The sequence below is a fragment of the Lytechinus variegatus genome, chromosome 4 (assembly GCF_018143015.1).
Source record: "Lytechinus variegatus isolate NC3 chromosome 4, Lvar_3.0, whole genome shotgun sequence".
NCBI lineage: Eukaryota > Metazoa > Echinodermata > Echinoidea > Temnopleuroida > Toxopneustidae > Lytechinus > Lytechinus variegatus.
Genome location: NC_054743.1, coordinates 25,287,269 through 25,303,883, shown reverse-complemented (window position 1 = coordinate 25,303,883; position 16,615 = coordinate 25,287,269). Strand labels below are relative to the sequence as shown.

The 16,615-nt window shown below is 37.3% G+C and overlaps 1 protein-coding gene across 1 annotated transcript in view; it reads right to left on the bottom strand.

Annotated features, from left to right (window-relative positions):
* LOC121413688 (RING finger protein 17-like) overlaps window positions 1-15,436 on the bottom strand; it is a 30,067-nt gene extending 14,631 nt beyond the window's left edge. Inside the window, exons 1-4 of the mRNA XM_041606608.1 lie at window positions 15,281-15,436; window positions 1,985-2,094; window positions 1,447-1,556; window positions 271-335 (exon numbers count right to left, since the gene is read on the bottom strand). Of these exons, the coding sequence (XP_041462542.1) occupies window positions 271-335; window positions 1,447-1,556; window positions 1,985-2,094; window positions 15,281-15,341 (346 nt within the window). The 5' untranslated portion in view covers window positions 15,342-15,436. The remainder of the gene's footprint in view (window positions 1-270; window positions 336-1,446; window positions 1,557-1,984; window positions 2,095-15,280) is intronic.
* Between the last annotated feature and the right edge of the window lie 1,179 nt (window positions 15,437-16,615).

The following is a 16,615-nucleotide window of genomic DNA, read 5'->3' as shown; positions in this document are numbered from 1 at the left end:
TACTTTGGCAAAAGGAAGCAAGTTACAAAAGAATCATTTGTTCTAAATGAGCAATGTGTGTTCGTCATTTAGGCATCAATGCAATTTAACAGCATATTTTCTTCAATATCTTTCCACAGAATAATAATTTCTTCCCCAAATTTTGCCTGAACGTGCAACACACAAAGGATTTTCAGGAACAATAACTCAAATTTGACTGTGTCACTTGCTTCCTTATTCCAAAATTGGGTGGAAATGCACAGAAGAATGAAGTGTACAAAGAAGAAATACCTTTGAGTGCCTTTCCCTTAAACTTTGTTTTCTCTTGTCTGGTCTGAAACTCAACCTTGTGTGCACTAGAAAAGAAAGTATAAAATAAGATGTACACGGTAGCTGGTAAAAATCATGAAATAATGAGCGAGGCAAGGCATAACATACTTTAGCAAACAAGGTACACATATTCTATGCATTACACTTCCAATGGAACCATGGTATTGATTTACCTCTTGCCCACTGATATTTGGAGAAGAGTTTGACTACTAATCTTCTACTACCATCCACTGAATGACTGGGAAATGCTTGCTTAAAGATACCTAGTAGGCCCGGTTTGAAAGTCCATTTTTGATGCACGTGTACACGGCGTGTTTTTCGGTCGTGTACATGTGTACACGTTGTAAACACTGAGTGAGAGTGAGTTACAGTATGTTTTCAGTGTTTCCTACATGTAGCCTAAGTCACGGTTTTAAAGCTTACCTGAGAAGTTAGAAGTATCAATCCACAAAAATTGGTGCAATTAAAAAGTTTTCTCAGCTTAGCAGCGCATTAAATTAATAAAGAATGCAAAAGTAAATCAGTGCAGGGCCCTAGTTAGCGCCGACGTTCGTTGGATGCGCATTTTGCATCCAACGAACGTCGGCGTTAACTAGGGCCCTGCACTGACCGGAGCATACCCATTTCGTGTGGTACAAAAACTTGAGTCTCCAGAATAAATGTGGATTAAATCGGCGATTTTGGAAGTAAACTCACTCTAGGTTAAATGAAATATATTGACATATTAGTGATTAAAACATGTGCAGTGTCTTAGAACTAAGAATTAATGTGAGGCTGTGAGCTTGTTCACTGACTTTACAGTCCCACGCAAGCGTTATGCAGATGCTACCGTGTACACGGTGATGGAATTTAGTACACGTGCACTGACTTGACCGTACGTGTACACGTGTACCCGAAACGGGCCTAATACCTAGTTGAATATTCATCATGGTTTGCAAAAATAGCACACAAAACTGAACACACAATAAAGCCCAGACCAATGTACATCCCCATTAAAATCAAAATTTCTTCCTACATTTTGTTGAGTAAAAACAAATACAGCAAGTAACACTGGTAATTCCTGTAATTCACTCAAAATATATTTATGATGGACTTCGCATCATAATTCTTAAAGAATACCCAAACTAGAAAACTCACAAGAAATCTGGCGTCTTGTTGTTGTACGTCCAAGCTGCTTGTCCCAAAGCATAGAAATCAGGTGGTAGCTCCTTGAAGCTGACCTCACCCGCTGGTAAAGGAGTGGATACCTGGAGAGGTATGGAATAATCATTATTTACCCAAGATGGCCACTTAAACTATTCGCTCATTTTCAAGCTGCCAAGCATAACATAAAATGTTTTATCAACATTCTAAAATACTGTCCAAATCTCCGGAAGTTAATAGTCAATTCATTATTTGCTCTATGCAATATGAAATATTGGGCTGCTGCATTATATTCATAGTTGATGCGACCAACCATAGAGCAATATTTTACTACATGAATCCAATGTAAATCAGAATTAAAAATCAATGAAGCAAATATGTTTTCTATGAGGATCAAAGTGTGTTATTGCTTCATGCAATGGAATCTATAGACATTATTTTGTCTACTCATTTTTAATAATGACCTTGATTAATAGAAGCAAGCAAGTGCTGGTGACGGTGAGTCACCTTTACAATGGAAAGCGATACTAACCTTACACTGTGGACAGACCAGTTCATGCTTTAGGTATTTGTAGATCCTGGCAAGGCAAGCCTGACAAAATGTATGTCCACACTTCAGAATCAGGGGCTGAAAGCTCCCACCTGAAAGGACAATCCAACAACATCAAACCAAAAACTCAACAAACAAAAAAATCATGGTAAAAATTAAAATAACTTGAATTTATTATTTTTTGGGGGGCAGCAACATTAAAAATCAACATAAAAAAAAATTCACAATTGCAGAGATACAACATAAGAATAATGAGCCACCTCCTGTAAAAAAAAAAGGCAACATAAGTGAATGCTTGAGGGTGAGGCCTAACAGAAAAACGCTCTGGCTGATTTATTCATCAACATAATTTTTCTGATAAAACTTGGAATTTACAAAAAAAAAATGTTTAAAAACTCCTAGAAACAGACAGCTGCCAGCCGTCTATATGCTGTAAAGACAATGTAATATGTTACAAGTGAAGCACCTGGCAGTCTCGCCTGCATTACGCTATTCAATATAGCAGCAATCCTGACTTTGAAAACTAAGTACTATAAAATATTTATTCACAAAAACACCATTCATATAATGATACAAACCTACGTTCATTGACCCTAAATGGCATTTGACCATGATAATTGTCAGTGATACTTGATTACCCCTATTTCCGCAATTCATATCTATATCCATAAACTTTGAAAGTTATGACAGCAATTTACTAACTATATGTACCTCCAACATGGCCCAAGTTTGTTGACCTTAATGACCTGACCTTGGTCATGTGACCTGAAACTCGCACAGGATGTTCACTGATACTTGATTGACTCTTATGACCAAGTTTTATGAACTAGACCAATGCAATTTAATATTTATGACGGTAATTCAACAAATACCCCCCAAAATGGCTAAAGTTCATTGACCTTTGTCATGTGACCTGAAACTCGCACAGGATGTTCAGTGATACTTCATTACTCTTATGTCCAAGCTTTATGAATCAGATCCATAAACTTTCAAAGTTATCATGGTAATTCAACAAATACCCCTAACTTTGACAAAGTTCATTGACCTTAAATGACCTTTGATCTTGGTCATGTGACTTGAAACTCAGGCAGGATGTTCAGTAATACTTAATTAACCGTATGGCCAAGTTTCATGAAATAGGTCCATATACTTTCTAAGTTATGTCATTTTAAAAACTTAACCTCAGGTTAAGATTTGATGTTAATGCCGCCGCCGCTGCCGGAAAAGCGGCGCCTATAGTCTCACTCTGCTATGCAGGTGAGATTGTAATTCAACAGATATCCCCGATTCGGCCAAAGTTCATTGACCTTAATCATGAGACCTGAAACTTGCACAAAATGTTCAGTGATGCTTGATTACTATTATGTCTAAGTTTCATGAATCAGATCCATAAACTTTCAAAGTTATGATGGGAATTCAACAGATATCCCCAATTCGGCCAAAGTTCATTGACCCTAAATGACCTTTGACCTTGGTCATGTGACGTGAAACTCATGCAGGATGTTCAGTGATACTTGATTAAGCTTATGTCCAAGTTTCATGAACTAGGTCCATATATTTTTTAAGTTATGATGACATTTCAAAAACTTAACCTCAGGTTAAGATTTCGATGTTGATTCCTCCAACATGGTCTAAGTTCATTGACCCTAAATGACCTTTGACCTTGGTCATGTGACATGAAACTCTGATAGGATGTTCAGTAATACTTGATTAACCTTATGGCCAAGTTTTATTAACTAGGTATTTCAAAAACATTTTAAAAAACCTCAGGTTAAGATTTGATGTTGACGCCGCCGCCACCGCCGGAAAAGCGGCGCCTATAGTCTCACTCTGCTTCGCAGGTGAGACAAAAACTGGTGAGAAGCGGAATGGGTTTCGGCTAACATCATTCACGTTATGAAGCGATGTTAACGACAACTCTAAAATCCATTGCGTAAACACGTTGGTTGTGCGAGGTTCGTACAGCATATACTATAAACCTCGCAATAGTGTGAGTGCGAAAGGGTCTTTCCTAGCCTGGAGGCGTCTTGGGAGTGAAAGTCATATACTGTACGTATGGTCACTCCCCACTGACGCCTGGGAGCCCTACCTATATTCCTCCACGTATGGGTACAAAACCAGAAACTTCATTTCCAACATTTCTGCAATATTGATTTCATTTTTAAAGAAGAATTCATTAAAAAACGAGAGATTTGTTATAAAAAGATGTCTTTGTCTTCCGCTTGGCGACAGCACGCAAATCGCGCGATTTGCGTGCTGTCGCCAAGCGGAAGACAAAGAAATCAAGATGGCGACGTAAACACGGCCATAAGCTCTTCCCATCTTTTCATAACAAATCTCTCGTTTTTTTTAATGAATTCTTCTTTAAAAATGAAATCAATATCGCAGAAATGTTGGAAATGAAGTTGGACCCCATGTACATGTTTAAGGGCTAGATCTTTTAGAGGGACAGTAGAATTCTCGGGGGCGAAAGTTTCTGGTTTTGTACCCGTACGTGGGGGAATATAGGTAGGGCTCCCAGGCGTCAGTGGGGAGCACTTGTTCACTGCTACCACCCTGCCTGTGGGGGAATCTACAGGTAGGACTATGGTATGCCAATGTTGTCCAGAGCACACACTTTAAAAATCAATAAAATATCAATTTTGTGACCAAAATTACTAATTTCCGTACAGTTGCAATTTATTTTTCATTAGTAACTTGGGAATAATTTTTGTATTCACCAGAGCGCTCAAAAACTTGAATTTTGGGCATATATTTGTGTACGCCCTCTATTGGTGGAAATATGGCAAGAAAATTTTCATTTAATCTCTATTTTTAATTAAGAAAAAAATGATTTAAAGTATCAAATTGAAATAAGAGCCAAGTTGTATGAATAATACGTGTAATGGAAACTGTCAGTGTAAAAACATCAAGCATTTGCCCCAAACAAAAAGAGAAAATTAGCCAAACATTGCCACCCTTATTTTGCCACACATGGAGATATAACTGAGAACAAGGTTATATCACCTTGTTCATTGAACGAGTGGTGGGGAGTGACCTTACGTACAGTATATGACTTTCACTCCCCAGACGCCTCCAGGCCAGTCTTTCCAAAGACCATCTTTCATGTGGTAAGCGATGAATTCCAATTACCGGAGTTAGAAATGAATATTCATTATGAATGATGTATTCTGTTGAATTTCGGGAATTGAAGAGTCATAGCAGTGTCATAGCGCGCGTAATTTGATAGCGTTGTAGAGCGTTGTAGAGACGTACAAACTATTATGTGGTGCCAAAGAGAACTCGTTTGGGCGATTCCACACTAGAACTTCAAAAATATCATAAATTTCAACATGCTTTCAATAAGTCATAAGTAGTGTAATATTTTACTATGATACCTAAATTTTATGAAAATTATGAGTTTTAACCAAAAGTGAAGACAGATATAGTTTTTTGGGGGAGAACAATGGAATTTTAAATTTTCAATAATTTTGCTCATTAAATAGTCAAGTACAAATTCCAGCTGAAACAATTATTTGCAAAGCAAGAGAAGATTGAAAATATTGCAGGTCAATAGAATAATATATCATTGATGGTTCCAAATAATATCTACAACATTTTCATGATCCATAATAGGGGCAGCCCTGATTTTTCCGAACCTATTTTTGGCAATGTCCCGTACGACACATGACAATGCAAAAGTTTTTCCTACAATTTTATTTTTGATGATGCAATTTCATAAAATGAGTTTCTCTTTGTTTGACCCATGGGTGATCGATTTATCCCATAAGGATCTAATTACTGCCCTTCATTTTTCAATTATTGTCCTATTAAAAAATGTCCCGTACGACACACGCTGTGTCGTACGGGACATGTCCCGTACGACACACAATATAATAATGCATCTAATTGCAGGATTTGGATTCAGAAACCATAAATAGTAGGCATATTTAAATTCATTTAATTGATTTAACATAAAGTGAACTGAAAAAGTACTTTGTTTATCTCCATAGAACATGAAATAGGTGATTCTAAACATTTTAATTGATTTCATGTAGGCTTATTCTTTTGTGAATCCCTTCAGCTAAACTGGTGATTTTCACTGATCAGAGCAGGTTAATTTCTTTTCATTGAGCATGAAAAGAAAACCTTTATAATTATTTCAACCTAGCCTGGAAGATAACTTCCTCTTGCATGCTAATGTGGAATTATTATAAGATGTAAAAAAAATCATATCAATCATCATGATCATCTATTTGGACTTCCCTTGATGATTACTATTTTTTATATACAATATTGAAACTCCTTACTTTTTTCAAGTTGTAAAAAAAATCTTGAAAATAAGACAAACCATATGGTTTCATGAAATGCAGATGGGTTTGAAAAAGTAGAACCGCATTTCTTTAGACAAAAAAATTGTGACCAAAAAAGGGAAAAAAGTGACAGTTGTGACATATATCATGTAGATATACATTTTATATAAAAAATCATAACATCATGATCATTTTAGCCCCATAATTTACACAAAGTTTCATTCATTTATTGATTAAATAGTGTTTGGAAATCATCAATTAGTTCCCTAAAATATAACTTCACACAAAACCTGAAGTTTTTCAGCTCGTAAAAATGCTGTGAACACTTGTACATTTCCCATCATGAAAAAAATCATAGCATATTGCTCCCAATTGTATACATGTATATTGAGGTTACTTAATTGTATTGTCCTGAATGACTGTTTATTAAAAGATTATTCATAAATAAGCAAGAATTTAGGGGCAATGCTCCTTCTGATTGATAAAAAGTTCATGTTTATTTATTCAGGCTGCCCAGTACAACACGCAGTGCCTGTACAACACACAAGTGTCCTGTACAACACACAAGTGTCCCGTACGACACACAAGTGTCCCGTACGACACACAATTGTCCCGTACGACACATTATTTTGTTTATGATATATTGACAGAAATATTCACCTAATAGCGGTTTCTAACCTAATGAATGTCTTAGTTTGATGGGATTATCATTATCATCAGCCAAATAATGTGATTGAAGAAGTCAAAGTGACATAAAGTAAGAAAGTTTGGCTTCAATTTAGAGATGTCCCGTACGACACATTTTGAATGTCCCGTACGCCACAATGTTCTCGAAAATTATAATTTGCTTTATTTATTCATGAATGTTTATTTTGCTTTCTTTTGTAAATGTGTTTGTTCTTGGGTAATTGAGTGTCAATTTGAGTTCAGTTTCTATGAAATTTATCTGCCCAACTCACAGACTTTTGAGTACAAACTTGAGGTTTCTAAAAAAAGCCACTTTTTCTGCGTCCGTACGACACATTACTATTTTTAATCTGTAATATACAGGATGTGAATTCAAGTCATGTTAAGTCTTGGTTTTTCTTACACTCTGGTAGTAGTTGATGACCACCTATAGTTACTGGAATATTTTTTTGTTTTTTCTTGTCAAAAACTGTTAAATGTTCTCTAAATGTCCTGTACGACACGTATGGAATCACCCGTTTGGAGAACGGTGTAGAGAACTTATGTTAGTTACCAGACTTATTTTAATTTGTCTTCTCGATCTCGGTAGGTAGGTAAAATATTTTAATCTGGGTATACCCTTGAGCTGAGGGTCAAGTTTGAGAGATAGGCCTAAATAGCAGCTAGACTTAGCTGGCTAGCTAGACCTACTTAGTAGGCTAATGAGCCAGATCTAGTCTTAGCCTTAGGTATCAGAGCCTGAGCTGAGGTATACCTAGACGGTATTCTAGTGAGCTACCTCAGCTCAGGCTCTGCTAAGGCTAAGACTAGTTCTGGCTCAGTAGCCTACTAAGTAGGTCTAGCTAGCCAACTAAGTCTAGCTGCTAGTGCTATTTAGGCCTATCTCTCAAACTTGACCCTCAGCTCAAGGGTATACCCAGATTAAAATATTTTACCTACCTACCGAGATCGAGAAGACAAATTAAAATAAGTCTGGTAACCAACATAAGTTCTCTACACCGTTCTCCAAACGAGTTCTCTTTGGCACCACATAATAGTTTGTACGTCTCTACAACGCTATCAAATTACGCGCGCTATGACACTGCTATGACTCTTCAATTCCCGAAATTCAACACCCCCGGGATTCAACAGAATACGTCATTCATAATGAACATTCATTTCTAACTCCGGTAATTGGAATTCATCGCTTACACTTTCGTGTCACCCATTTATGATATGCAATGACATGTGGAACGCATTTTAAATCAATTGTCCACTAAAAAAAAGTGAACAAAATCGTTGTTTTTATATAGGCCTAGATCTAATGGTGTCATGAAATTGCATGAAAATTGATTTTAATAAAAGCTTGCTAACAAATTTATTTGTTTATCATAAATTTCAGAAACATCCCACATACAGCGCATCATAGAAGATGGGCGACACGAAAAAAGGTCCTGGGTCGGAGACACTCCTAGTACCAATGAGGTCCAACATTACATATATGGACCTCATAGGCGACATCAGTGCTAAAATTGGGTTAGAGATTTATGTGGATCTAAATTTATTGTAATTTCAACAAAAGTACTAGCTAAATTTGACGCTTTTGTTGAAATTTTGCTTTAATGAGACATTTATTTAGTAATAAGTAACAAAAAATTGAAAGAAATGAAGGGGAACTTACATTTTGACGACTTTTTCCTGATTTTCTTGGCAGTTGCCCTTCACTTCTGACTCGCGATCGGACCTGATATGCAGATCACGTGATACGCGTTCTCGTCAAGTGATCGGTCAGTTATTCTTTTCGCCAGATGTTGATAATTATATATTTCATAACGCAGCGTTCATCGCAAATTTAGCTGAAAGAGATTGAAGTTGAACAGCGCAAGCTTTAATTTATTTCAGAAATAACGTTTGATTGTACAAGTTTCGCCTCGGACATGTAGGATCATTTGGTCCCATATTGGCGTAACTACGGGGGGGGGGGGGTGTCCCTACCACGTACCGTCCACACCGGGCGTCGACAAGCCAGCAATTATCTTTTTTCTCTCTTTTTTTTAACCAAAATGCTTCCCCCCAGAAAAAAAACAACCAGGGTTAAAGAGAAAGACAATTATGATAGAGGAACACAAAATACTTTATTTTTTCAGCTTTTACTGCATCGACTTATATAATCAAATATTAAATGGGGCTTAGAACATTTTTTTAAAAAGTCAATTAATAAAAATATTCCTCCTCGGGATTTGAGCTTTCATGAAATATCAATCTTTTTCATGATTACCGAAAATACTTCAAATGTCAAAAAAAAATTATCGGTGTATTAGCTGATACCTTGCGCCCGCCTTAATTATTTTAATGTTGAGATACTTTGCTTTAATTTAATGAATTCCTAAAAACATTAATTCTCAGATCATTTGTCTCAATCGAATGATTCCATTGGTAAGCTAATTGTATAATTATTATGATTCATGAATTGTTTAAAATGTGTCTCTCTATCAGTTTTGAATATTTAAAAAAATGTCAGCTCGTGCTTTTTGCTCGCAATATTTTGATTAGTAAGAAATTCTTGTGTATGCGAGTTTGATACATAACTAGAGAGAGGGGGGGGGGGTCCCTCAGCTACTTGTCCTTGCTTATTCCATATTTTTTTATTATGCTCGTGTTGTGAGTATTTCAAAGTCTTTTCTTTTTCTCACCCTTTTTATTGTCTCGGAGCTTCCCTCTATTTCTTTGCTACGATGTATAGCCCATCTTACTTGTTTCAATTTTTTTATGTTCTCATTTCATTGAAAACATAATTATTAAACTGACGTAGAAGACTTTACAACAAAATTTTGATATTGTTTTTTCTTGTTTGTTTGGCTTTCTTTTTTCTTCTCCTCAGTCCTTCTTTTTCTAATTAGTTTCCCTTTCCTTATTTTATCTTATTTCATTTCATGAGGCATCCGCCAACTTATATACAACAACAAACGTTAGAGGCGGATATCCAGTGAGGGGGCGTGGTGGTGTGCCCCTCTAAAAAGAGGAAAATAGGAAGGAAAAAAAGCAGGAAGGAGAAAAAATAAAAAAAAGACGATGACAATGATGATAATGATGATGAAAATTATCTTGGTGAAGATGATAGTGGTGGTGATGGTGGCGGTGATGATGATGATGATGATAATGATGGTGGTAGTGGTGATAAAGATGAGAATGAAGTTGGTGACGATGATATGATGATGATGACTAGATGTAATTTTGTTATTTTGTCTTTAAAATAATAATAGTGCAAAGGCGAAATCATTTAAAGTTTATTATGAAAATAGCAGAAAAAAATAATTTGAAAAATCGTACGTATGCGTATGGTAAATCCATCCCCCACCAAAAAAGAAAAAAAGTGAGATTTTGTTTTGTTATTTGTGACGGCGTAGGCCTATGCGAGCAGCTATGTGATATAATTATGGTAAAAAAAAGTAAATGAAATGCCAAGAAATACATGATAATGACTTTTATTGTACATTCAGTATATCAGTAGATAAATTCATACTCGTTCCAAAAAAGAAAAAAGTGGGTATATTATGGACCATTAAAAATGGGCAGTTGCTCTATATATTATATTACATAGAATATATAGAGCAACTGCTCGTGTGTAGCGGTAAGTTATTCACTGATCTACATAATTCATGCGGCGCACGGCGCGTGATGCGCAATGTTTAATAATTATTGCTGTGAATACAATGAATGTCATCAAAAACATAATCTCACAGATCAAATAATGCCAGCTCGACGCGCAAAATCAGAAAAAAAAATATTTTCTGCCCTGATAATTTGATAACCCTAACCTAACCCAATTTCTAAGTATTTTTATCATAAACAGGATAACTATAGACAATGATTGAAATTAACTTTATATTCTTTTGCGAACAAAATGAATATGAAAGACAGCTTTTTGATAAAGAACACAGTTTTAGAGCGTTAGAGCGCGATTTATACCTACAACCGCTAACATAGGCGGATCCAGGGGGGCCGAGGGGCCCGGGCTCCCCTATTGGCGGAGCAAAAAAAGAAAAAAAAAGGAAAAAAGAAAAGGAAGGAAAAGAGAGGAAAAAAGAAGAAAGGCAAACATAAGAGGAGGACCATGATTAAATTAAATAACATTAGGGGAAGACTTTGAAAATAATTTTTTTTTTAATCTATTTGTTAGGATACAAAATTTTCGCTCGCGCTTCGCGCCTTATTGTCTTTTAGGGTATTTGCATATCTTGCTCAATATGGAGCTTGAAATATCAAACTTTGAAGTCAATATACAAAACATATTTCAGCTGGGAAATTGAACTTTCATTATTTTGTTTCATTTACAAATTGATTTTAAAAAAGTGCTCTGTAAAAATGTCTGTGTTATGGTCTGAACATTATCATTTTCTGCTTGCGCTGCGCGCTCGCAAAATTTGAATTTTCAGGTACCTATTATTTTCCTGTATTCCATAAAGTTCTCAAAAAGATCCCTATTCAAGTCAGATTGTTAAAACGTATCAGCTAGCGCCGCACGCTAGCATTTTGATTAGTCGGTTATGTATATCCCAATATTAATTCTAAATCAAACTAATTTGATGACAGTTTATCAAAAAATTCGACTCGCGATTTCTGCTCGCATTGATAGATATAATGCCTCTTATGCATAATTACAAAGTGCTTTAAATGTCCAGTTTTCAGGCCATAATATTAACACATTTCGCGCTCCCATGCTTAGAAAGAGAAATAGGAAGATGGTCATCATTTTCATATGATGACATAATGCCCTCATAGAATGTTCCGGTCCTATGTAAAAACTCAAAGTAATAAAAATAAAATACATCAGCTCTTTTTTAACTGTGATCCATCACAATTCACAATTTTCCCACAAAGTGTTTGCATTACAGAGCTTAAATTCACCCTTTGTTATATCATATATTTTTAGCTCGCGCTTTGCGCTCTCTTTATTGATTTTCATGATAAGAAAGTTACTTAGAATACCCAAATTCTAGGTCAAAATCTAAAACACACGTTAATTCAGATACGCAGATTGTTCTCTATTTAAATCATTATCCAGTTTCAGATCACAATATCAAAAAGTGTCTGCTCGCGGATAAATAACTTATCCTTTTCATGATAAAACATGAATAGTGTGTCCAAAAATACTTAGAATCATTCCAAGATTACAAAAGTGCTTAGCATTTCATTATTCAGGTAAAAAAGGTCAAAATTTTTCAGCTCGCGCTTCGCGCTCGCAATATTTGAATGTTGAAATATGTAAAGTCTTCATGGCTAAATGCAAGCAGTCCATAACAGGTACAATTTTGAGCAGTTCAAAACGTATACACAAAATTTCTGCTCACGCTCTGCGCTCGCATTATTAATGTAAGGAAGATCCCCACTTACTCATCCTTTTCATGATTTACAATACTAATTGAATAGAGTGTCTTGTTCAGCAGGTCTAAATCTCGATTTTTTTGCTTACGCTTCGTGCTCGCATGTTTAATTATATACCTACTGTATTCAGTTAAGTTACAAAACGTCTAAGAATTTCCATTCCTTAGGTAAAAATGTCAAAAAATTTCGGCTCGCGCTTCGCGCTCGCATTATTTGATTTTTTAAAATGTGTAACGTCTTCATGGCTAACTGCAAGCAAGTATCTAACAATACTTTTTCCATCACTTCATTTCTGCTCACTCTTTACGTTCGTAGTAATTATTAACTTGCATACACATTTTTTTTTCAGGAAAACAAACATTCCCAGAATGTTCAAAATTTTAGGAAAAAGTACATAAAATTTCCAAAAAAATTTAGCTCTCGCTTTCCGCTCGCATTATACAAATAAGGGTTATGGTATTATACATTTATGTTTCATAAGAATAAATCTAAAAAGTGACCATTTAGGACTACCCCTTCAAAGAAACAAAAAAATCCCGGCAAAAATCATATTCGAGCGGCCGATCGGGAAAATATGGCTGAAAAAATTTCCGCCCCCCCCCCCCCTATTGGCGAAGGCTGGATCCGCCCCTGGCTAAATCCTGTCACTGTCGGTATACATGAAGCAGTGATTCCATCAGCTTACGGTAATAATTTTTGCAACACGAGCGCCAGTCCGAGAAATAGACAGGCATTTGCCCAAACGGACAACATGTCAACCTCTGCTCATTTCTTTTTGCACGGGCACATGAAATCTCGACATAACCCATCACATTTCTCCCTATTTTCTCCCTTTTATTTTCCATTAATTTTTCTTTCGTTCACTTTTTTTCTGTCCTCTTTTCCATAATTTTGTTTACTCATCACATTTCTCCCTATTTTCTCCTCCCTTTTATTTTCCATTAATTTTTCTTTCGTTCACTTTTTTTCTGTCCTCTTTTCCCATAATTTATTTTACCCATCACATTTCTCCCTATTTTCTCTTCCCTTTTATTTTCCATTAATTTTTCTTTCGTTCACTTTTTTTCCCTTCTATTTTTTTTTCTCGTCTCACCGCTTTTCCTCATCCCCAGCCCTCGACGCCCGTGCAGATTCGCAAACAATATCAAGAGTATGTCTACTTGCAAGAGCGGAAATCTCTCCCCAAAGGTAGGGGGACCAGTAGACAGGAATAACCGACGTTTTGGGGATTTATTCAACAATTTCTGACATTTTACTGTAATCCCCATTTACCGACGGTAAAGTGTCCGTGTGGGCTCCCATTCGTTATAACACCAGCACCTTTGTCCGACCAGAGTCCAAACTTTGGTGTAATATTTCACATCGAAGTTACAATCTAAGGATGTGAAAACTAATTATGCGAAATATTTGATTCTTATATTTTCAGATTATTTAAACGATATAGATGAAAATGCATGAAAATGATACTTTACCGATGTTTAGTTGAGTACGACCCAGGAAAACAGGTCGAAATGGCAGCCAAACTATGAAATATTTACAAACGAACGGAGAGGGCGTCAACAATGTACGAATGTGATATCGATATTGCATTCCACCAGCAAGGCAATAATACGATATGATACACTCACGAAGACAAACGATAATAGTTATAATCGCGATATATCGAGACATTAGCGATAATGACGTCATTCAAGATGGCAACTTGTAAGATAAACCGTCAGGTCAGGAGAAAATGGCTTAGATGACAGATTTCTCAATCATCCAGTGGATTTTTTTTTATATCTCCGGTCCAAGGTATGCAATTACTTAAATTGTTTGTATTTCCTTGATAATGTACGTCATAATTTTCACTCAAAAAACAGTTTTAAATCACGATCTATAAAACGCTAGTTCACTATACGTTGTCTGTAGCCACGGACCCCGCAGCTTTTCAGTCTATGTATGGTGAGTGAGCCAACGCAGTTCAGCGGAACAACCAAAATACAGAGACTGAAGCTTTTGGTCTAGGGGACCAGGGGCTGGAAAATTTGACAAGCAAAAAAAAAACAAAAAAAAAAGGTTTATCACCCTCTAAAGAAGGTCATCTTGACCAAAAGAAATTTGACAAGCAAAGAAGCAAAAAAAAGGGGGCATCCCAAAAGTAAGATCGTCTCTTCCAAAATACATTTCGATTTTGAACAAAATGACCAAAAATAGTAGGGGGACATTTCATAATGTGCCCCCTACTATTTTGGGTGAGGGGACATGTCCCCCGGCCCTGGGGTTTGCGCCCATGTGGGTGGGGGTGTTGCGCCTCCCTATCGGGATCATATCACAGCGAGTATACACTCTTCCATATGGAAGAGTGTTTACTCGCTGAGATTTCGATCTCACACATAATTTTATAAAAAAATAGAACAGCTATGCCTTGAACACAGGCCAAAATGCCTAACGATTTCTCCGCGGCATTAACAACTCTCATAAAGGGCGCTCCATTTATAAATAAAGTTGCATGAACAGCTGTCTATGACGACAAAATTTAACGCGGAATTGTAGCCAGAAGCGTGGGAAATTGGCAGAAAATTCAAGAAAAGAACCGGTGAGTGGTACTGATTTAACAGTAATCATCTATTAACTAACATTTATTGAATTTTTCATAAGAATAATTTTTTTTTACGGAAAGAAAGCTTAGTTCTAAGCTAGGGCGGCCCAAATGCGCGTAAGTGGAGTCCCAGTTTCTTAACACGGGTAAATATTGCGGTGTCGCCTAGTGGTCGGAGATACCCTTTCGACTCGTGCATGCAATCGATCGGCCCCTGGAAATGGCCCTGGACGCGTATCTACATACCAACACAGCACTCAGCAGAGCGAGCCGAGTCTGAGCTCGGGGGAGCTCCTCGCTCCCCGTACCTCCCGGCGCGGCGATGGGACGAAAGCGGTGAAGTCCATACATTACCTTGCACATGGGGTCCGGCATAATTTCGACGGCAATTCGGGCATTTTGGAGCTCGATACATTGTGTCAAAATGTAAGGGTCGGGTAATCCTCTGTTTTAGGGGTCCAAATTATTTTAGGTTGCTAACTTCAGGCAAAAGTCACAAATGCACTTAGGGCCTACAATGAGAAAAAGTCGTCCGCAAGCTACAAGGCCGGCCGGCCGTGAACGTACGAGCGCGCTCGATCGCCTATCGGCGATTGGCTGGTCAATTGACTGCTCTCCCGGGGAGTCAAGTGTGTGTGTGTGTGTATTTGAGTTTTGTCAGACGTGTATCAATCAGATATGATTATTTACGTCTGGGACCGACCTTTAACGTCACCATCCGAAAGACGTGACCAGGGCTCGAACCTCGAACCTCTGCATCAATTTGTAACTTCCCCACAGCTTGGATTACAGGCGCACGCCACAACGCCCAGTCAAGGGAGTCAAGGCGAAAGGTGGGGGGGGGGGGTCCAATAGATACATATATATATAATATTGCTATATATCACCTGTGTTTGAGGGGATTTTATTAATTGTGGCATTGGGGGTACATTTATTTTTAGGGCATAATGATGACATTGGTAGCAAGGAGAAGGGGTGGTGGCAAGAGGGGATGCTGCTCCATTATTAAGGGGCGCAGGCACAAGGGGGGGGGGTCCAATAGATACATATATATTGCTATATAACACCTCTGTTTGAGGGGATTTTATTAATTGTGGCATTGCGGGGTACATTTTAGGGCATAATGATGACATTGGTAGCAAGGAGAAGGGGTGGTGGCAAGAGGGGATGAACCTGTCTGATATTAAGGGGGTGCAAGGGGGGCACAAGGGGTTTGAGTGATAGATACATGTATTGCTATGTGTATAAAGCACCCCTTCGGTATAGGCCTACTATGAGATTATTTTATTTATGGCATGGTGTTTAATAACAGCGTATTGTATGTAAAGAGGAAGTGCGTGATCGAGTAAAATTGTGAGTGAATGAGTGATTGCGATCGCATGCGTGTCTGTGTGTGTAGTTGTTTGTATGTGTGCGTGAGTATGTGGTTGTGTATGTATGTGTATCTGTTTGCATGTAATTATGGCATTGTAGCCTAATCACCCTATCTCCTCCTCGCAGACTAACAAACATCCCTTACACTAACACACCAATCATACACATGCACACATATAGACCAATTTCACGGCCGGTTTATGTATTTGGCCCTCTATCGGCGACGCCATTGCTGCGGTGGGCAAGTGCGCTGACCGCGATTGGCTCTGTGTACAAATTCAATGAAAGATTACAGATAAGCTCTGATATTGTGTC